Here is a 23,156-nt window from a genome sequence, read left to right as displayed (position 1 = left end):
ACTAGAAGATTTTTAATTCATCAGTGAAAGTCATTGACATAAGAAATCTACACCTCGCAGCATTTTCCAGCGATTCGTTTTGCATTTTTACGTGACATCTGAAACCTCTGCGACAACAACAAAATGACACTTCTTATTTCTGTGACCCAATGGGAAAATCATAAGGCGCCATGTGACCACTGTGATAAAATACTGTAGCAGCAAAACCACCGTTATAGCGCTATATAAAACCGGCCTTACTGAGGTGTGAGGACACGCCCCCTTTCTGCTCCATATTAAAACCATACCCAACCTTCCAACAGACTTTGCATTAATCAATAGGACAGTGCGCGTACATGAGGAACAACACTATATAACTTGTATCTGCCACTGTTTAGCAGTATTCTAATTTGCAGATCTCTCAGACATGGTGAGTGGAGACTAGCTGCCATCCACTGAACACAGAAAGTAGAGGAGAAGCTCCTTCCTAACCTTCTCTTGCTCAGAAGTATGCCCCAGGATCCTAAAGGACCATACAGAGAGGTACTGACCTGTACTGGTTGTGAATTTAGCACTTGTGCCGAGATACAAATCTCCTAGGTGCAGTCTCTTTAGTGTCCTCTCAATCATGCTGCTGCTCACAACTCCCCCCCCCCTCCATAGACTTGTATTAATGTGTAATATTTATGATACTCCTGTGGAGCTGCTCCATCTCCATCTTCAAAGGGGGGGGTTGCGTATTGCGTAGTAAACAGTTGATAAGAGGACTAGACATTTCTCACTGATGAAACAGATTACAAAGTTTCTTGTGGTCACTTATACTATTGATTAATGTAAAGTTGTCGGAGTACAGTGACTGTTTAAGCACCACTTTAGCTGGATGGGCCGTGTCTGGTATTACAGTATTTATATGAACTGGATTGAGCTGCAATACTAGATCCGGCCACTGAACAAGAGTGGCGCAGTTCATATATAAAAAGAAAAAAAAAAAAAAAAACACTTTAAAAGGGGATTTCCGTGATTTAGATATTGATGGCCTCAGGACAGGTCACCAATATCCAATTGGTGGGCTCAGACTCCCGACACCCGCAACTATCAGCTGGCCAAGATGCTCCAGTGCTCACTGCGCCCTCACGTTTATCGGTCACATGGCCCAGGCGCAGCTCCGTCCCATTCAAGGGAATAAGCCTGGGCTGCAATACCAAGCACAGCCACTATACAATGGATGGCGCTGCGCTTGGTGAGCTGTGAGGAGGCCGTAGCACTTACCTGAGCGCTGTGGCCTCTTCAAACAGTCGATCAGTGGGGGGTGCCGGGAGTCGGACCCCCATAATCAGATAGACACTAATAACATATCCTGAAGATATCAAATATCAAAATCCCAGAAAACCCCCTTTAAATATGGAGGACATCCACCAACCTACCAGGAAGGCATGATGCGGCACAGGCATGCTCACCCTGGCTGCACGATTAACTCACGAAGCTGCCCGGCCATTAGCGGCTGCGGGTGGGCATGGCTTGCCAGCGTGTGCCCATACCCCAATCAGGTTGATTACACAAGGCCCAAATTTACCATCATCTACTGTTAAAACACTGGCGCAGTGATAACCAGCTACGATTTACTCTTTCCTGCCATTCCAGGCACTATCATCCATGTAAAATAACCGGTAAGAGCCCCCGCCGGCTGCGCGCTGGGTGGAGGGGTGGGGGAGGGAATGTGCGTGTGCGGCTGACACGCTGCGGATGCAATGTGATCAGCTCCAGAAAGACGCTCCGAACCACATCCGACGCCATCACGTAACGTTTTCATCAGACGAGACGTCCGGTGGCGGCTTTACCTCATCCGATTCATTTGTTGATGGGGCGTGGGGGAAGGTTGGGGGCGTCCCGCTGATGGTGGGGTTTGTTGGGGCTTTAAGCTCGATTCGCTCCCCCGTCGACTTTGTCTGAAGAAAGAAAAAATAAGACAAATAGTGAGGATGAAACACCACATGGCAGGTAAAGGGCATTTCCATCTGATATATAATATATGTGTATACCGCCTGCCTCAAAAAACGGTCAGTGTTGCCCATAGCAACCAATCAGATCCCCGCTTTCCTTTTTAAACCTGCTGTGGCAAAAATTAAAGCAGGGCTCCGAATGGCTGCTATGGACAAGTGGCCTCTTGCCGCCACTAGAGGGCAATCTGCATACAGTTGTATATGGCTCCTATGGACCAGAACAGGGGCCCCCACAGATCGCTCCTTTGTGGCGGCTGTGTATGGACAACCCCTGTTCTCAGGACAGGTCATCATCATCTGATCGGTGGGGGCCCGTTTAAAGAGGCCGTGGCATTCTGGCGAGCGCAGCGATCTCCTCACAGCTTATCAAGCGCAGCGCCGTACATTGCATGGTGGTTGTGCTTGGTACTGTACTCGGCCCCATTCACTTGAATGTGACCGGTGAAGGCGTCATCATTGGCCTAGGAAGAAACCGCAGCTGATTGGCGCGTCTGACCCCCGGCACCCTTGCCTATCTGAATATAGGCCATCAATATCAAAATCTCAGACAACCCATTGAAAAAACATGGCCACTTTCTTCCGGATGAAGGAAGGAAGGAAGGAAGGAAGGATGGATAAGAAATAAAGAAAGAAAAAAAAAGAAGGGAAAGGAAAAAGAGCGAGACCCTTAAAGGGGTTTTCCAAGACCTGGATAGATCATTGCCGGGGGTTTAACCCCTGCTGATCAGCCGTTTGAGAAGGCACCAGTGCTCACATAGCCTAGGTGCAGCTCAGCCTCATAGAAGTGGATGAGGCTGAGCTGCAATGTGCAATACCAAGTACAGCCACTATACAATGTATGGCGCTGTGCTTGGAGAGCACGGAGAAGGCTGTGGGGCTACTGCGAGCACTGCTGCCTTCCCAAACAGCTGATCGGCGCGGGTCCGACATACGATCAGATACTGATGACCTATCCAGAGTATAAAAATCTTGGAAAACCCTTTTAATATCTAACTTTTTATTAGTCCATGAAACTACAGATTCTATACAGCAACTGCTCTTGTGTCCCTATGGTAACACTTCCTGTCACTTGATCTGTCCCAGTTACCGTCCATATTACTGGCCACAGATAGCTGCCACTATGACAGCCAGTCAGGATCCCTGCAGCGCCCCCATGACAAGCCTGAACGGCCAGTGGTCAGGAGTAGGGATGAGCGAATCGCATAAAGCGTCATTCTAATACTGTACGGAGCAGGTACCTTGGAACCGAACCAGAGTGCGGGAAATGTTTTTTTACAGTAGAAATTAATCTATGAAGTTATTGTGCGAAGTCTAATACATTGTAATGTAAGCTCCTGCTCCGAACAGTATTAGAACTAAGTTTTATGCGAATCGACTTCGGTTGTTTCATCCAAAGTCGATTTGCTCATCCCTAGTCAGGAGATTTGTGAGTAAACCTTACAAGACTCTGCTGACAGCAAGCAGTGGTATTGAGGTATATAGTTACATAGTTAATACGGTTGAAAAAAATTATTTTAATCTTTCTTCATAACTAAGACCCTCCATGCCCCTTATCAGTTTAGTCGCTCTCCTCTGTACTCTCGCCAGCTCCAGGGCATCCTTTCTATGGACTGGTGCCCAGAACTGGACTGCATATTCCAGATGAGGCCGCACCAACGCTTTGTAAAGTGGTAATATCACATCCCTGCCCCATGAGTCCATGCCTCGTTTAATGCATGACAATATCCTGGTGGCCTTAGAAGCAGCTGATTGACATTGTGCTGTTATTCGATCTACCATCCACAAGGACACCCAAATCCTTCTCTACAAGGACTGCACATAGCGGTGCACCTTCTCTACAAGGACTGCACATAGCAGTGCACCTTCTCTACAAGGACTGCACATAGCGGTGCACCTTCTCTACAAGGACTGCACATAGCGGTGCACCTTCTCTACAAGGACTGCACATAGCGGTGCACCTTCTCTACAAGGACTGCACATAGCGGTGCACCTTCTCTACAAGGACTGCACATAGCGGTGCACCTTCTCTACAAGGACTGCGTATAGCGGTGCAGCCGTTACCTTTAGGGATGAACTTAATCGAGCTGCTGAATATTCAGAAGCGGGACTGTCCTTTCTTGGGGCCGTCGTTTAAGAACTCATGGCCGAGTCCATTGCCGCACTTCCCACACGAGACCTGCGGGGAAGAAAAACATCACATCGGAGCTCTGCATAATGCCATGACTGGTGCATCATCTTGGCAATGACTAGACAACATAAGGTAGTAGTCTGCATCCTGTGGGTCTCCAGCTGCGGTGAAATGGCCACTCGCAGCATGCTGGGAGTTGTAGTTCCACCGCAGGCTCCAGACCACTGCCTCTTGTGCGCTCTTACCTTGAGAGCGTTGGGCCGCTCTACATACTTGGAGACGCTGTCCTCGTGGATGGTCTCTGTGAAGGCGGGCCAGGGCGAGGAATGCTCAAACTTGGTGCGGCTGGAGAACAGCTCGTACCCGCACTTGGCGCACACGTACATCCCTAAAGACGGAGCGAAAAGCAAATCATTACTCATCACGGTGGAATAAAATATTCTGCAAACTTCCAATAGACAGTGCCTTGCAACTCTTTACCATTTTCAAGATCTCCGCTTGCTGTTTCTGACTGTAAACATCCCTGAGGCTAAAAACCTGTCCTGACCTAATACTTCTCACAGCTGAGGGTTTGTTACAATTGTGTTTAGGCTTGTCCAGACTGGACACATCAGCGCCAATATTTCTCTGCTGTCCTGTTAGTTTGTTACAATGTATCAGTGCGGTTTAACAAGTATCATCATGGAGTCCAGGCTGTGCCGCTCACAGAGGATTGTCTGGATACAATGGTAACAAACTCTCATCATCTTAGATCTGTGCAGGGTTTTCAGTCACTGGATATAAATAAAAGCGTTCCCATTCAATAACAGCTATCGGAGATCTTGAAAAACAGCAAAGAATTGACACATAAGGTAGATTTGCAAAACGTTAATACATAAAGATTTATACCCATTACAAAAGTCTGAGTCGGCTTCTCAAGGCCTGACTACAGGCTGCCATAAACAGCACCCTGTATTCTGCTCATAGGGCTGCCGGGGATCTGAATACAGGCTGCCATAAACAGCACCCTGTATTCTGCTCATAGGGCTGCCGGGGATCTGAATACAGGCTGCCATAAACAGCAACCTGTATTCTGCTCATAGGGCTGCCGGGGATCTGAATACAGGCTGCCATAAACAGCAACCTGTATTCTGCTCATAGGGCTGCCGGGGATCTGAATACAGGCTGCCATAAACAGCACCCTGTATTCTGCTCATAGGGCTGCCGGGGATCTGAATACAGGCCGCCATAAACAGCAACCTGTATTCTGCTCATAGGGCTGCCGGGGATCTGAATACAGGCCGCCATAAACAGCACCCTGTATTCTGCTCATAGGGCTGCCGGGGATCTGAATACTGCACCCTGTTGTGTCACTGGATCAGCGCAGAAAGCAGAGAAGGAAATTGCATAACTAGTAATTCCTCAGTATGAAGCACAGAGGAACCTTCACAATCCCCCGCTTCCGTGTATCTTGTAGAAGATTTGCTGCGACAGCGAGTGAATTCCTGGAAAATAACCTCCGTGCACTGCACATTATTACGGGTAATGGGTAACTAGTGCGGTATTTATTAGGGATCATCCTCAGCACATTCACAGTCTGCGCAGCAGAGCGCAACCTCGGTTCAGCCGCACGATACAAAATCACAACTAATGACAGTGAAATCCTGCGTCACAGGCGTGGTAACTCGCTTGAGCACATTTACTAGTTGTGATCTTACGGCGCATGACTACACGTTTTCATGGAGCCCAAATTTTAAAGTGGTTGAGCAATGCCCCCTGAATGCTATCCGGGACTCCTAGGGTCACGATAGGTCATCAATATCTGATCAGCAATGAGCCGATACCTGGGACTCCGCAGCCTCCTCCCAGCTTACCGGGCACAGCGCCATCCATCGTTTAGTGGCTGTGCATGGTATTGCAGCTCAGTTTCATTCACTTGCATAGACCAGTGGTGCCCAACCATTTTTCGTCTGAGGGCCGCACTAGACATGGTATAAATTTCGCGGGCCAGAACCATGTAGCTTTGCCAGAAAGAAATGAAAACACTGAAGAGGGCACATACCTTGGCCTTGCCCCCCCCTCCCCCGTGAAAGGGGGCACATACCTGGGCCTTACCCCTCCGTGAAAGGGGGCACATACCTGGGCATAGCAAGTCTAAGGAGTGAAGTGCAGGAAACTCTCTAGAAATGCCTTGTGGTGCAATATCATGAGTCCTCTCGCCCTCATTCATATTGCTAAGCGGCCCACACGGGCACCAGACATAGTGATCACATATTAAGAAATAGGCTCAGGTCCAATCGCTTCCACCACTGCCACACCTCGCCAGTCACATCCTCCATAGACCTCCTGCTCCCATCTGACTCATCCTCACCTTCTCCTTCGACGTGCTCTGATGCCTGTCTGAGAGTCCAGAGGGGGTCTGTACGGGTGGGTGTGGGGAGATGGGGTCTTCAGTCGCTGCAAGACTAATAATAGTACTGCCCCACTGTATGATTAGGAATGGCGGCGCAGGCGCGTCTCTTCTGCAGCTGTGCGCAAGCTCCCCCTTCGGTCACTGCACGGGCCGCATGATACAGCTTTGCGGGATGTGTCCTGCGGGCCGTAGGTTGGGCATCACTGGCATAGACCATGTGACCGATGAATGGCCTTGTTAAAGGAAGCGGCTGATTGGCTGAGGATGCCAGGAATCGGACTCCCACCGATCAGATACCGATGATCTACCCTGAGGATGGGACGTCAGTGCTGAACTTCTGGAAAACCCCTTAAAATAAAGAAAAATTATTCCGTGCTCCCTCGTTCATGGCGTCTGCAGCACCGGTCCGTCAGCAGGCTGCAGCGGCAACACGCAGGTATACGGCACGCAGCCAATCACCATCCTCAGCGGTCTTGTGCTCCAAATGCGCATGTCACCGCTACAGCAGGAGAAAGACCGCCACAGCGGCGCAGAGAACCAGGCGATTTTTTATTTTATTTTAGCATTTCGGGCATTGCTGGAATTTCTAATTATCTCGGACACTCCTTTTAAGGAACGCTGCAACCAAAAGGGCACTGGTCTCGTTGCGTCTTCCTATATATGGAGGGACTCCGCATATAAATAATACATATATTAGCATATGCACCATAGGACGGTGCACGCTGAGGCTGGGGCTTAGAGTGCGACAAACCGCTGCAGTCTCTCAGCAGCCACAGCTGAACTCGTCTAGAGACCGCAGCCGCTCGCGCCATGCTACAGCATCGCAACATGACAACCCGATATAACTGCTGCCACCTTATCTTATCAGCGTCACTTCGACCTGCACCTCATAGAAAACTCTGTGACCCTTGGGTGCTTTCAATGTCACAGAGATATATGAAACGTTTTGATGGGTGGGGGTCTGAGTGCCAAAACCCATCCACCTCTCAACCATTGCACTGACCATTTTTCTATGCTTTACACTGCAGCTCCACTTCTCACTAAATCTCTAATGATGGAAAATAGGATTGTCAGGTCTTCTCCACACGGTTCCCTCCTTCAGTTTAAAGGGACGTCATAGGGACGGAGCAAAAGTTCAGGTCGGTGGGGGATCTGAGCGCCGAAACCCCCAGCGATCGCTAGTGCGAGGAGTGCTCCGCGCATCATGCTGCCCTCCTCGCAGCAGGAGACGGAATAGAAGCGAACCCATAGACTTCTACTGAGCCCGTCTCCTGCAGTGAAGTACGAGAGCGCGATATGCCAGCACTTCTCTCTCCTCGTTCTAGCGATCGCAGGGGGGGGGGGGGGGGGTCTCAGAGCTCAGACCCCCACCCATCAGAACTTTTGCCATGTCCCTATGACACCTGAAAAGTTTTCTTAAGGGCTCATGCACACAAACATATTTGTTTCCGTGTCTGTTCCGTTTTTTTGCTGCCCCGTAAGCAGAACCATTCACTTCAACGGGCCGCAAAAAAACTTAACTGACGTGTATTCTGTATGGCCGTTCTGCAAAAAAAAAAAAAAAAATAGAACTTGTCCTATTATTGTCGGCATAGGAAAGGACTGTTCAGTTCCGCAAAATACGGAATGCACACAGCCGGGATTTTGTGTTTTGCGGATTGCAAGCCTTCCAACGCTGGTGTGCATGAGTAACCCTTTAAAAAACTGAAGGAGGGAACACTGTGTGGAGGAGACCTGACAATCCAACTTTTCTTACTGGAGGTTTAGAGAGAGAAGCGGAGCTGCAGTGTAAAGCACAGAAAAATGGTCAGAGCTGGAGCCTGAGCTACAGCGGAGACACGAGGTGGATTTCGGACTACCCAAGACTCTAACAGACAATGCAGCGAGGCCGGAGTCACGGACCAAAGCGACAGAGGACGGTGAATTGGCGAAGCAACGTTTTTCCAGTGACAGCCGCCATGGCGTCCGCTCCGGTTTTCTCTATGTTGCATGCTGCCGCCACTACTTTTCACCAGGCATACGTATTCCGAAATCACGCAGAATTTTTTTTATCGCTAGGACCGCGTCATGCTGCAATTTTACCGCAATCCAGGGGCGACCAAACGCCACCGCGGTCCTCTCGCTTAGCAAACGCAGCTGGGTGACAAAAGTTTCACGGCTGGTTGTAACTCCTCTGGGGGCAAGCAGCAATTCTGAGGCTACCTGCTGTAAAACTACTACAACTCCCAGCATGCTATGACAGTCTGCACCTGTTAAAGCATGCTGGGACTTTTAGTTTTTACAACAAATGGCAACATTCACTATAGATAATCACTTCTAAATGCCATGGCAACCGGAGCAAATGTCCCCAAACGGATAGCAGCCGTGCACAAGGGTCCCCTGATGTTAGGTAACACCACGCACCAGCACTCCCAGTAACTTTCCCCAGCCTGTGACTGACAGGCAGCCCCTCTACCCCGAATCCCCCCTTATCCCTGCTCCGAAGTGAACGGTGAAGTCTCCATTACCATTCTTGAAGTGGTCTTTGTAAATCTCCCCTCCAAAGAACGAACAGAACGACATGTCGTTGTTTTGCGGAATCGTCTAATATTGACCCTTCACGGCCACCACCTCGGCTCTTACTTCTAGAATAGACCGTCAGTCAGTATTATGTATAAAGCGCTCGGAGGGGGCGTGGCGTGGCGTCATGAAGAGGTGTGACTGCGTCCTCCCGTGCGCGCATCCGCATTTGGCGGCCATGTTGGTTGGGGAGAGGGAAACTGGAGGAAGAGTGGTATATATGGGTTTAGAGTGCAGTGCAGTGGAGGGAGAGATGACTGGCTTCAGTTTTGTTGTTTGAAATCATTACCTTAATTGGGGGGAGAAAACCATCTCTCTGAGTTGTGAAAGGCTTGGTATCCTTTTATGCAAGAGGTTGCATCAGCTAGTTCCCAGTATTGTGACAGGAGAAGTTCCTGTAGTCAATAGCCTTGTGGTTTAGTGTTAAAATGCACTAAGTAAATACGACCTGATGCGTGCGCTGTATGTGTATCATACCACTAGTAATGGAAATACAATATAATATGCAGAACTCAATTTCTCATATGTTGTCAATTGGGGGTGCTCCTTGTGGTGATAGTGAGGGAGCCCCTTGTGGTGATAGTGGGGGTGCTCCTTGTGGTGATAGTGGGGGTGCTCCTTGTGGTGATAGTGGGGGTGCTCCTTGTGGTGATAGTGAGGGTGCTCCTTGTGATAGTGAGGGTGCCCCTTGTGGTGATAGTGGTGGTGCTCCTTGTGGTGATAGTGGGGGTGCCCCTTGTGGTGATAGTGGGGGTGCCCCTTGTGGTGATAGTGGGGGTGCTCCTTGTGGTGATAGTGGGGGTGCCCCTTGTGGTGATAGTGGTGGTGCCCCTTGTGGTGATAGTGGGGGTGCTCCTTGTGGTGATAGTGGGGGTGCCCCTTGTGGTGATAGTGGGGGTGCTCCTTGTGGTGATAGTGGGGGTGCTCCTTGTGGTGATAGTGGTGGTGCCCCTTGTGGTGATAGTGGGGGTGCCCCTTGTGGTGATAGTGAGGGTGCCCCTTGTGGTGATAGTGGTGGTGCCCCTTGTGGTGATAGTGGTGGTGCCCCTTGTGGTGATAGTGGTGGTGCCCCTTGTGGTGATAGTGGTGGTGCCCCTTGTGGTGATAGTGGGGGTGCTCCTTGTGGTGATAGTGGTGATGCTCCTTGTGGTGATAGTGGTGGTGCCCCTTGTGGTGATAGTGGTGGTGCCCCTTGTGGTGATAGTGGGGGTGCTCCTTGTGGTGATAGTGGTGATGCTCCTTGTGGTGATAGTGGGGGTGCCCCTTGTGGTGATAGTGGTGGTGCCCCTTGTGGTGATAGTGGGGGTGCCCCTTGTGGTGATAGTGGGGGTGCCCCTTGTGGTGATAGTGGTGGTGCCCCTTGTGGTGATAGTGGTGGTGCTCCTTGTGGTAATAGTGGGGGTGCCCCTTGTGGTGATAGTGGTGGTGTTCCTTGTGGTGATAGTGGGGGTGCTCCTTGTGGTGATAGTAGGGGTGCTCCTTGTGGTGATAGTGGGGGTGCTCCTTGTGGTGATAGTGGGGGTGCTCCTTGTGGTGATAGTGGGGGTGCCCCTTGTGGTGATAGTGGGGGTGCCCCTTGTGGTGATAGTGGGGGTGCCCCTTGTGGTGATAGTGGGGGTGCCCCTTGTGGTGATAGTGGTGGTGCCCCTTGTGGTGATAGTGGTGGTGCTCCTTGTGGTGATAGTGGGGGTGCCCCTTGTGGTGATAGTGGTGGTGCCCCTTGTGGTGATAGTGGGGGTGCTCCTTGTGGTGATAGTGGGGGTGCTCCTTGTGGTGATAGTGGGGGTGCTCCTTGTGGTGATAAGGGGGTGCCCCTTGTGGTGATAGTGGGGGTGCCCCTTGTGGTGATAGTGGGGGTGCCCCTTGTGGTGATAGTGGTGGTGCCCCTTGTGGTGATAGTGGTGGTGCCCCTTGTGGTGATAGTGGGGGTGCCCCTTGTGGTGATAGTGGGGGTGCTCCTTGTGGTGATAGTGGTGGTGCCCCTTGTGGTGATAGTGGGGGTGCCCCTTGTGGTGATAGTGGGGGTGCCCCTTGTGGTGATAGTGGGGGTGCTCCTTGTGGTGATAGTGGTGGTGCCCCTTGTGGTGATAGTGGTGGTGCCCCTTGTGGTGATAGTGGGGGTGCTCCTTGTGGTGATAGTGGTGGTGCCCCTTGTGGTGATAGTGGGGGTGCCCCTTGTGGTGATAGAGGGATCCAAATATTAAAGGGGTTGTCCGAGTTAAGAGCTGAGCCCGGACATACCCCATTTTCACCCCGGCAGCCCCCCTGACGAGCATCGGAGCAGTTCATGCTCCGATGCTCTCCTTTGCCCTGCGCTAAATCGCGCAGGGCACGGGATATTTTGTTTACAATAACACACTGCCGGGCGGAGGCTTCTGCCCGGCAGTGTGTTCGGTGACATCACTGGCTCTGATGGGCGGGCTTTAGTGCTGCCCTAGCTGTTTTACTGGCTAGAGCAGCGCTAAAGCCTGCCCATCAGTGCTGGTGACGTCACCGGGCTTCCTGCCAGCCCCATGGAGAACCCCGGTACGTCACAGGAACTCCAGAAAATGCCTTTCGCGCAGGGCAAAGGAGAGCATCGGAGCATGAACTGCTCCGATGCTCAAGTCAGGAGGGCTGCCGGGGTGGAAATGGGGGTATGCCCGGGTTCAGCTCCAAACCCGGACAACCCCTTTAAAATGATTGTTAGGAGTAGGCAACCCCTCCCTTTACATCCCTGTAGGGGGTCATCACCTCTTCCATGTCCGTCCAGGCCGGAGATTGCAGCAATAAAAATCAGCAAGATGGAAGAACCCAGAAACCAGAGACCCCCATCATCAAGTGTGAAGATGTCAGATACCAGCGTTATACAGAGCAGAACCGTTAGGCCCCTTTCAGACGAGCGAGTATTCAGCACGGGTGCAAGGCGTGATGCGAATGCGTTGCGCCCGCACGGAATCCAGGCCCATTCATTTCAATGGGGCTGTGCACATGAGCGTTGGTTTTCACGCATCAGTTCTGCGTTGCGTGAAAATCGCAGCATGTTCTATATTCTGCGATTTTCACGCAACGCTGGCCCCATAGAAGTGAATGGGGCTGCGTGAAAAACACATCGCATCCGCAAGCAAGTGCGGATACGGTGGGATTTTTATAGATGATTGCTAAGAGATGTAAGTAAACATTCCGGTTTTTTATCACGCGCGTGCAAAACGCATTAAAACACATTGCACTCGCGTGGAAAAAAACTGAACGCAATCGCAGACAAAACTGAATGTACTTGTTTGCAAAATCGCACAGTTTTCACTGAACGCATCCCCAACGCATCCGGACCTCACGTGCTTCCTCCTGAGAACTGTATCTGCATCCATGGTATGAAAACCAACTCGATCTCAGCTCAGTAACAGGGAGCAATTAGATAACTCCATCTATCCTGCCATAACCGCCGCCATGTATATTACGCACGTGTGCGGGACATTCGGATGGAGTGGATGGCGGTAATATGAAATTGCTAAGGGCTCATGCACACAGACGTATTTTCTTTCCGTGTCCGTTCAGTTTTTTTGCGGACGGTATGCGGAACCATTCATTTCAGTGGGTCCGCAAAAAAAAAAAGGAGGTTACTTCGTGTGCACTCCGTTTCCGTATTTCCATTCCGCAAAAAAATAGAACATGTCCTATTATTGTCCGCATTACAGACAAGGGCAGTACTGTTAGGGCTCATGCACACGAACGTATTTTTTTTCCGTGTCTGTTCCGTTTTTTGGTTTTTTTTGCGGACTGTATACGGAACCATTCATTTCAATGGGTCCGCAAAAAAAACTGAAATTACTCCGTGTGCATTTGATTTCCGTATGTCCGTATTACCGTTCTGCAAAACAATAGAACATGTCCTATTATTGTCAGCATTACAGACAAGGATACGACTGTTCTGGTAGGCAAAATACGGAGTGCACACGGACATCATCCGTATTTTTTACGGATCCGTTTTTTTCAGACTGCAAAATACAGACGGTCGTGTGCATGAGCCCTAAGGTGACCGACCTATAACCATGTACCAGCCACAGACAAAAGTAATGCCCTCATAAACCTACCAGCCACAAATGGTCCCATAAGTACCAGCCACAGAAGCTCCAAGCTCCCTACGTCTATTAAAAGTATACAGCTATATACCCCTCTAGACCGGGGATTTCCAACCTGCGGTCCTCCAGCTGTTGCAAAACTACCACTCCTAGCATGCCTTGACAGCCTACAGCTATTAGGGCATCCTGGGAGTTGTAGTTTTGCAACAGCTGGAGGGCCGCAGGTTGAGCATCCCTGCTGTAGGCCTTCTGGGCATGCTGGGAGTTGTAGTTTTGCAACAGCTCGAAGGCTGCAGGTTAGGCATCCCTGCTGTAGGCTGTCCGGGCATGCTGGGAGTTGTAGTTTTGCCACAGCTCGAGGGACGCAGGTTGGGCATCCCTGCTGTAGGCTTTCCGGGCATGCTGGTAGTTGTAGTTTTGCAACAGCTCGAAGGCCGCAGGTTGGGCATCTCTGCTGTAAGCTGTCCGGGCATGCTGGGAGTTGTAGTTTTGCAACAGCTCGAGGGACGCAGGTTGGGCATCCCTGCTGTAGGCTTTCCGGGCATGCTGGGAGTTGTAGTTTTGCAACAGCTCGAGGGACGCAGGTTGGGCATCCCTGCTGTAGGCTTTCCGGGCATGCTGGTAGTTGTAGTTTTGCAACAGCTCGAAGGCCGCAGGTTGGGCATCTCTGCTGTAAGCTGTCCGGGCATGCTGGGAGTTGTAGTTTTGCAACAGCTTGAAGGCCGCAGATTGGGCATCTCTGCTGTAGGCTGTCCGGGCATGCTGGGAGTTGTAGTTTTGCAACAGCTGGAGGGCCGCAGGTTGGGTATCCCTGCTGTAGGCTTTCTGGGCATGCTGGGAGTTGTAGTTTTGCAACAGCTGGAGGGCCGCAGGTAGGGCATCCCTGTTTCTAGACAGTGGAGAAGGAAACTTTGGGGGCATTGCATACCGTATGTATCTCTGGGGCTGTTTTCTATAGAGGGGAGGACGGGGCTAATAAGAGCTGATTGTAATGCATCCTCGGAGATACTGGCACTTTATGAGCTGCTGCCCATTCATAGAAAGGGAAGATAGTCTCCCAGATATGTAGGTTAAAAACAACTTTAAATTCATGGGAAGTCCTTTAAGTGGCAGCCACAGAGACTTTGGTTCTCTTAAAATAGACCAATGACAGTTACTATGGCTGACAGTAGCGAGACTCACAAGATCCTATAAAACTTCTGTCTCATCAGACGCACAGACTATTGACTCCCCCATTCTTTAGACTGCAGGTCTGCTTCTTTAGAAGAACCTTTATGTATCATCCAAGACCAGGCGGAGATCACGACAAGGAGAGAGATACTTCCGGTCAATGCGAGCACCGGAGGACTATCACGTGCAGCCGCCGATGAGAAGAAGAAGATTATTAGGTAACCGGTTCACATACAATAAGGGGAAACAAGTCAGTCTTCTGCAGGAAAGCCTCGGGGATTTTGTTTTTCATGCCGACGCTCTGTTTTTGGCATCTCCCCCGCTCAAAAGGGGAGTCATTCCAATAATAACCTGATATTAGAAAATCGCTAAGAATGCAGTTCCCTAAACTGCTAGAACAAAAGTTGAAAATCCAGCTATTGATCCATAATGTCTTCTCTATGTGGGGGGGTGGGGGGGTGGGGGCCTTCCTGCTGCCTGCAGCGGTTGTTGTGACCCACCCTCGAACCTGTATAGCAAATACGTCTCAGTAATGACAGGAGATTCCTGAATGGCATATTTGCTATTCCAGACTCTCCTCCCTCATTCTTTACACTGCAGATCGTCTTCTTTACTAAGCCTCTTCTGCAGTTATTCATCCCCCTGTGCGTGTAGCCTTCAGGGCGCGGGGTCATGTTAGAGCTGCGTGCAGTCTGTTTGCCTCTCATAGTCCTACTTTGGAACTGTAACGTGGTCACTGTCCCTTTAAGACGTTGCAGCAGAACCCTCCGATTTTGCTGAGTTCTCGGCTTCTCCTCGGAGGTCGTCAGTAATCCCGGTGACAACTTAGACTTTGTCCCTGAAATCCTCTGATCAGCAGCTGAGAGGAGTTAATGCAGTAATGGACGGATACCCTAATGAATTTAGCCGCTCAATCCCCTCGCCGTCCGTAAAGCAGGCTTAGGGCGGCCGCGGGTTATATTTGATGTGTCTGGCGCTCCGGATCTAGATATCGGAGAGAATTACTAAAAATATCTGCTTTCAAAAAGTATAAATATTCTCAGCTGTCCTCGAGTACCAATCTGCCACGTTATAGGCGTAGCACTAAAAAATAAAGCCATTCAGGACACAGGGTAGGGTGCCCACTTCTGTGGGTACCGTTATGACGTCCATATTGCTTTTCAACCGGCTTTCCCAGGTGTTTTTGTCGTTCAGGACTCTCCTTCCCCCATTCTTTACACTGCAGCTCTGCTTCTTTAGTGGGTATCTCCCGCTGCCTGCCTGCAGGATCAGATCCCAAGCAGCGGTTGTCATGACCTACCCTGGAACCTGTATAGCAAATAAGTCTCAGTTAGGACAAGAGACTCCTGAATGGCACATTTCCTATTCCAGATTCTTCTTTCCCCATTCTTTACACTGCAGCTCTGCTTCTTTAGTGGGCCTCTCCCGCATCCTGCCTGTAGGCTCTGATACCAAGCAGGAGCTTTTGTTGCCCACCTTGGAACCTGTATAGCTAATAAGGTTAAGACAGGAGACTCTTGATTGGCATATGTTCTATTCCATACTCTCCTCTATTCTTTACACTGCAGCTCTACTTCTTTAGTGGGCCTCTTCTTCAAGCAGGAGTTGTTGTGACCCACCCTGGAATCTGTATAACACATATGTCATCATCATCCAACTTTCCTAAGATCAGATAGGAGTCACAAACTTGTGGGGGATTTTTTTTAAGGTGGACATACATCTGAAAACATTACTGCTGTCATCCCAGTCACCCCCACTGCAGGTTTTGGCCCCCGGGGGCCCATTCTCAGGCTGCCTCCAGGTACTTACATTTCTGCACACGCCTGACTCTCTTACACAGGGCCTGTAAATCCGCCATATCTCCAGCGGGTCCTCCCGGGACACTAAGAACTGATGACTCCGTAGACCTGTGTTCAGACACGGCCGCTGGCAGAAACTTCCGCAACCTCCAGAAAGTTCAACCTTATGAAACCAAATCTTCACCCCTGCGAATCAGTAAGGCAGAGCTGGGGTCAGGCTGCTCCATGGCGGAGCAAAATCCGAATTCTTCTATTACTTTATCTGACGTCGGCTTCTGACAGCGAGCTGCGGATGTCACTGACATCTATGGATGTGGATGTATCCAGAGATATGTGATATAAAGCAGTGATTGGGGGCAGGAGGGGGGTGTTCTGGACTCACACTGCAGTCTGAGGCGGCTGATAACAGGGAGCAAGAGACTCACAGGCGCAGTGCTGAAGGTAGATAGTAGGTGTAGTGAAAGATGGAACCCGAATGTATAAGATACTAGCACAGGTCTATTTCATGTGTTCCGTATGTTGTTTGTGTGTGGTCAAAAGATATCCCCAGTGCCTCCATAACAGTGACTTCCACAGTGCCCGCCATAACAGTGACATCTACAGTGCCCCCATAACAGTGACATCCACAGCGCCTCCATAACAGTGACTTCCACAGTGCCCGCCATAACAGTGACATCTACAGTGCCCCCATAACAGTGACATCCACAGCGCCCCCATAAGAGTGACATCCACAGTGCCTCCATAACAGTGACATCCACAGTGCCCCCATAACAGTGACATCCACAGTGCCCCCATAACAGTGACATCCACAGTGCCCCCATAACAGTGACATCCACAGTGCCCTCATAACAGTGACATCCACAGCGCCCCCATAACAGTGACATCCACAGTGCCCCCATAACAGTGACCTCCACAGTGCCCCCATAACAGCGACATCCACAGTGCCCCCATAACAGCGACATCCACAGCGCCCCCATAACACTGACATCCACAGTGCCCCCATAACAGTGACATCCACAGTGCCCCCATAACAGTGACCTCCACAGTGCCCCCATAACAGGACATCCACAGCGCCCCCATAACACTGACTCCACAGTGCCCCCATAACAGTGACATCCACAGTGCCCCCATAACAGTGACATCCACAGCGCCCCATAACACGTGACATCCACAGTGCCCCATAACAGTGACATCCACAGTTCCCCATAACAGTGACATCCACAGTGCCCCCATAACAGTGACATCACAGGCCCCATAACAGTGACCTCCACAGCGCTCCCATACACCTGACATCCACAGTGCCCCCATAACAGTGACATCCACAGCGCTCCCATAACATTGACCTCCACATGCGTCCCCATAACCACTGACACTCCACAGATGCCCGCCATAACAGTGAATCTACAGCTGCTCCCCTAACACGTGACATCCACAGTGGCCCCCATAACCAGTGACTCCCCAGCTGCTCCGCCATACCACGTGACATCCTACAGTGCCCCCATAACAGTGACATCCACAGCTGCTCCCCATAACAGTGACATCCCACAGCTGCCTCCCCATAACAGCTGACATCCACAGCGCTCCCATACACTGACATCCACAGTTGACCCAGAACAGTGACAGTCCACATGCCGCCCCCATAACAGTGACATCCACAGCGCCCCCATAACATGACATCCACAGTGCCCCCATAACAGTGACATCCACAGTGCCCCCACAGTGACCTCCACAGTGCCCCCATAACAGTGCACCTCCACAGTGCCCCCATAACAGTGACCTCCACAGTGCCCCCATAACAGTGACATCCACAGTGCCCCCATAACAGTGACATCCACAGCGCCCCATAACAGTGACATCCACAGTGCCCCCATAACAGTGACATCCACAGCGCCCCCATAACAGTGACATCCACAGTGCCCCATAACAGTGACATCCACAGTGCCCCCATAACAGTGACATCCACAGTGCCCCCATAACAGTGACCTCCACAGTGCCCCCATAACAGTGACATCCACAGCGCCCCCATAACAGTGACATCCACAGCGCCCCCATAACAGTGACATCCACAGTGCCCCCATAACAGTGACATCCACAGTGCCCCCATAACAGTGACATCCACAGTGCCCCCATAACAGTGACATCCACAGCGCCCCATAACAGTGACATCCACAGTGCCCCCATAACAGTGACATCCACAGCGCCCCCATAACAGTGACATCCACAGTGCCCCATAACAGTGACATCCACAGCGCCCCCATAACAGTGACATCCACAGTGCCCCCATAACAGTGACATCCACAGTGCCCCCATAACAGTGACATCCACAGTGCCCCCATAACAGTGACCTCCACAGTGCCCCCATAACAGTGACCTCCACAGTGCCCCATAACAGTGACATCCACAGTGCCCCCATAACAGTGACATCCACAGTGCCCCCATAACAGTGACATCCACAGCCCCCATAACATGACATCCACAGTGCCCCCATAACAGTGACATCCACAGCGCCCCCATAACAGTGACATCCACAGTGCCCCATAACAGTGACATCCACAGTGCCCCCATAACAGTGACATCCACAGCGCCCCCATAACAGTGACATCCACAGCGCCCCCATAACAGTGACATCCACAGTGCCCCCATAACAGTGACATCCACAGCGCACCATAACAGTGACATCACACAGTGCCCTCCCATAACAGTGACATCCACAGTGCCCCCATAACAGTGACATCCACAGTGCCCCATAACAGTGACAGCCACAGTGCCCCCCATAACAGTGACATCCACAGTGCCCCATAACAGTGACATCCACAGTGCCCCATAACAGTGACATCCACAGTGCCCCCATACAGTGACATCCACAGCGCCCCATAACAGTGACATCCACCTTGCCCCCATAACAGTGACATCCACAGTGCCCCCATAACAGTGACATCCACAGTGCCGCCCCATAACAGTGACATCCACAGTGCCCCATAACAGTGACATCCACAGGCCCCCATAACAGTGACATCCACAGTGCCCCCATAACATGACATCCACAGTGCCCCCATAACAGTGACATCCACAGCGCCCCCATAACAGTGACATCCACAGGCTGCCCCCCATAACAGTGACATCCACATGGCCCCCATAACAGTGACATCCACAGCCCCCATAACAGTGACATCCACAGTGCCCCATAACAGTGACATCCACAGCCCCCATAACAGTGACATCCACAGTGCCCCCATAACAGTGACATCCACAGTGCCCCCATAACAGTGACATCCACAGTGCCCCATAACAGTGACATCCACAGTGCCCCCATAACAGTGACATCCACAGTGCCCCCATAACAGTGACCTCCACAGTGCGCCCATAACAGTGACATCCACAGTGCCCCATAACAGTGACATCCACAGTGCCCCCATAACAGTGACATCCACAGTGCCCCCATAACAGTGACATCCACATGCCCCCATAACAGTGACATCCACAGCCCCCATAACAGTGACATCCACAGTGCCCCCATAACAGTGACATCCACAGTGCCCCCATAACAGTGACATCCACAGTGCCCCCATAACAGTGACACCACAGTGCCCCATAACAGTGACATCCACAGTGCCCCCATAACAGTGACATCCACAGTGCCCCCATAACAGTGACATCCACAGTGCCCCCATAACAGTGACATCCACAGCGCCCCATAACAGTGACATCCACAGCGCCCCCATAACAGTGACATCCACAGTGCCCCCATAACAGTGACATCCACAGTGCCCCCATAACAGTGACATCCACAGCGCCCCCATAACAGTGACATCCACAGTGCCCCCATAACAGTGACATCCACAGCGCCCCCATAACAGTGACATCCACAGTGCCCCCATAACAGTGACCTCCACAGTGCCCCCATAACAGTGACATCCACAGTGCCCCATAACAGTGACTCCACAGTGCCCCATAACAGTGACATCCACAGTGCCCCCATAACAGTGACATCCCAGTGCCCCCATAACAGTGACATCCACAGCCCCCATAACAGTGACATCCCAGTGCCCCCATAACAGTGACCTCCACAGTGCCCCCATAACAGTGACATCCACAGTGCCCCATAACAGTGACATCCACAGCGCCCCATAACAGTGACCCACAGCGCCCCCATAACAGTGACATCCACAGTGCCCCCATAACAGTGACATCCACAGCGCCCCATAACAGTGACATCCACAGTGCCCCCATAACAGTGACATCCACAGCGCCCCCATAACAGTGACATCCACAGTGCCCCATAACAGTGACATCCAGCGCCCCCATAACAGTGACATCCACAGTGCCCCCATAACAGTGACATCCACAGTGCCCCCATAACAGTGACATCCACAGCCCCATAACAGTGACCTCCACAGTGCCCCCATAACAGTGACATCCACAGTGCCCCCATAACAGTGACATCCACTGCCCCCATAACAGTGACATCCACAGCGCCCCCATAACAGTGACATCCACAGTGCCCCCATAACAGTGACATCCACAGTGCCCCCATAACAGTGACATCCACAGTGCCCCCATAACAGTGACATCCACAGTGCCCCCATAACAGTGACATCCACAGTGCCCCCATAACAGTGACCTCCACAGTGCCCCCATAACAGTGACCCCACAGTGCCCCCATAACAGTGACATCCACAGTGCCCCCATAACAGTGACATCCACAGTGCCCCCATAACAGTGACATCCACAGTGCCCCCATAACAGTGACATCCACAGTGCCCCCATAACAGTGACATCCACAGCGCCCCATAACAGTGACATCCACAGTGCCCCCATAACAGTGACCTCCACAGTGCCCCCATAACAGTGACATCCACAGTGCCCCCATAACAGTGACATCCACAGCGCCCCCATAACAGTGACATCCACAGTGCCCCATAACAGTGACCTCCACAGTGCCCCCATAACAGTGACATCCACAGTGCCCCATAACAGTGACATCCACAGGCCCATAACAGTGACATCCACAGCGCCCCCATAACAGTGACATCCACAGCCCCCATAACAGTGACATCCACAGTGCCCCCATAACAGTGACATCCACAGTGCCCCCATAACATGACATCCACAGTGCCCCATAACAGTGACATCCACAGTGCCCCTAACAGTGACCTCCACAGTGCCCCCATAACAGTGACATCCACAGTGCCCCCATAACAGTGACATCCACAGCCCCCATAACAGTGACATCCACCCCCATGCCCCATAACAGAGACCTCCACAGGGCCCCATAACAGTGACCTCCACAGTGCCCCATAACAGTGACCTCCACAGTGCCCCCATAACAGTGACATCCACAGTGCCCCCATAACAGTGACCTCCACAGCGCCCCCATAACAGTGACATCCACAGTGCCCCCATAACAGTGACCTCCACAGTGCCCCATAACAGTGACATCCACAGCGCCCCCATAACAGTGACATCCACAGTGCCCCCATAACAGTGACATCCACAGCGCCCCCATAACAGTGACATCCACAGTGCCCCCATAACAGTGACATCCACAGTGCCCCCATAACAGTGACATCCACAGTGCCCCCATAACAGTGACATCCACAGCGCCCCATAACAGTGACATCCACAGTGCCCCCATAACAGTGACATCCACAGCCCCCCATAACAGTGACCTCCACAGTGCCCCCATAACAGTGACATCCACAGTGCCCCATAACAGTGACATCCACAGTGCCCCCATAACAGTGACATCCACAGCGCCCCCATAACAGTGACCTCCACAGTGCCCCCTAACAGTGACATCCACAGTGCCCCCATAACAGTGACATCCACAGTGCCCCCATAACAGTGACCTCCACAGTGCCCCATAACAGTGACTCCACAGTGCCCCCATAACAGTGACATCCACAGTGCCCCCATAACAGTGACTCCACAGTGCCCCATAACAGTGACATCCACAGTGCCCCCATAACAGTGACATCCACAGTGCCCCCATAACAGTGACATCCACAGTGCCCCCATAACAGTGACATCCACAGTGCCCCATAACAGTGACCTCCACAGCCCCCATAACAGTGACATCCACAGTGCCCCCATAACAGTGACATCCACAGCGCCCCATAACAGTGACATCCACAGTGCCCCCATAACAGTGACATCCACAGCGCCCCATAACAGTGACATCCACAGTGCCCCATAACAGTGACATCCACAGTGCCCCCATAACAGTGACCTCCACAGTGCCCCATAACAGACGACATCCCAGTGCCCCCATAACAGTGACATCCACAGTGCCCCCATAACAGTGACCTCCACAGTGCCCCTAACAGTGACATCCACAGTGCCCCATAACAGTGACATCCACAGTGCCCCATAACAGTGACATCCACAGCGCCCCCATAACAGTGACATCCACAGTGCCCCCATAACAGTGACATCCACAGCGCCCCCATAACAGTGACATCCACAGTGCCCCCATAACAGTGACCTCCACAGCGCCCCCATAACAGTGACCCCACTGCCCCCATAACAGTGACCTCCACAGTGCCCCCATAACAGTGACATCCACAGCGCCCCCATAACAGTGACATCCACAGCGCCCCCATAACAGTGACATCCACAGTGCCCCATAACAGTGACATCCACAGTGCCCCATAACAGTGACATCCAGTGCCCCCATAACAGTGACATCCACAGTGCCCCCATAACAGTGACTCCACAGTGCCCCATAACAGTGACATCCACAGCGCCCCCATAACAGTGACATCCACAGTGCCCCCATAACAGTGACATCCACAGTGCCCCCATAACAGTGACATCCACAGCGCCCCCATAACAGTGACATCCACAGTGCCCCATAACAGTGACATCCACAGCGCCCCCATAACAGTGACATCCACAGTGCCCCCATAACAGTGACATCCACAGCGCCCCCATAACAGTGACATCCACAGTGCCCCCATAACAGTGACATCCACAGTGCCCCCATAACATGACATCCACAGTGCCCCATAACATGACATCCACGTGCCCCCATAACATGACATCCAGCGCCCCCATAACAGTGACATCCAC

At 51.6% G+C, this 23,156-nt stretch overlaps 1 protein-coding gene across 1 annotated transcript; it reads right to left on the bottom strand.

Annotated features, from left to right (window-relative positions):
- Nucleotides 1–976: 976 nt before the first annotated feature.
- On the bottom strand, nucleotides 977–9,156 carry MSRB1 (methionine sulfoxide reductase B1). Its single transcript, XM_044303379.1, has 4 exons — nucleotides 9,007–9,156; nucleotides 4,353–4,495; nucleotides 4,041–4,155; nucleotides 977–1,925 (listed from the first exon to the last, which is right to left on the bottom strand). The coding sequence occupies exons 1-4, from the start codon at nucleotides 9,059–9,061 to the stop codon at nucleotides 1,894–1,896; spliced, it is 345 nt and encodes a 114-aa protein (XP_044159314.1). The 5' UTR covers nucleotides 9,062–9,156; the 3' UTR covers nucleotides 977–1,893.
- Between the last annotated feature and the right edge of the window lie 14,000 nt (nucleotides 9,157–23,156).

This window comes from Bufo gargarizans, chromosome 8 (genome assembly GCF_014858855.1).
Source record: "Bufo gargarizans isolate SCDJY-AF-19 chromosome 8, ASM1485885v1, whole genome shotgun sequence".
NCBI lineage: Eukaryota > Metazoa > Chordata > Amphibia > Anura > Bufonidae > Bufo > Bufo gargarizans.
The sequence above is the reverse complement of the archived record's forward strand: the minus strand, read 5'-3'. Positions and strand labels throughout refer to the sequence as shown.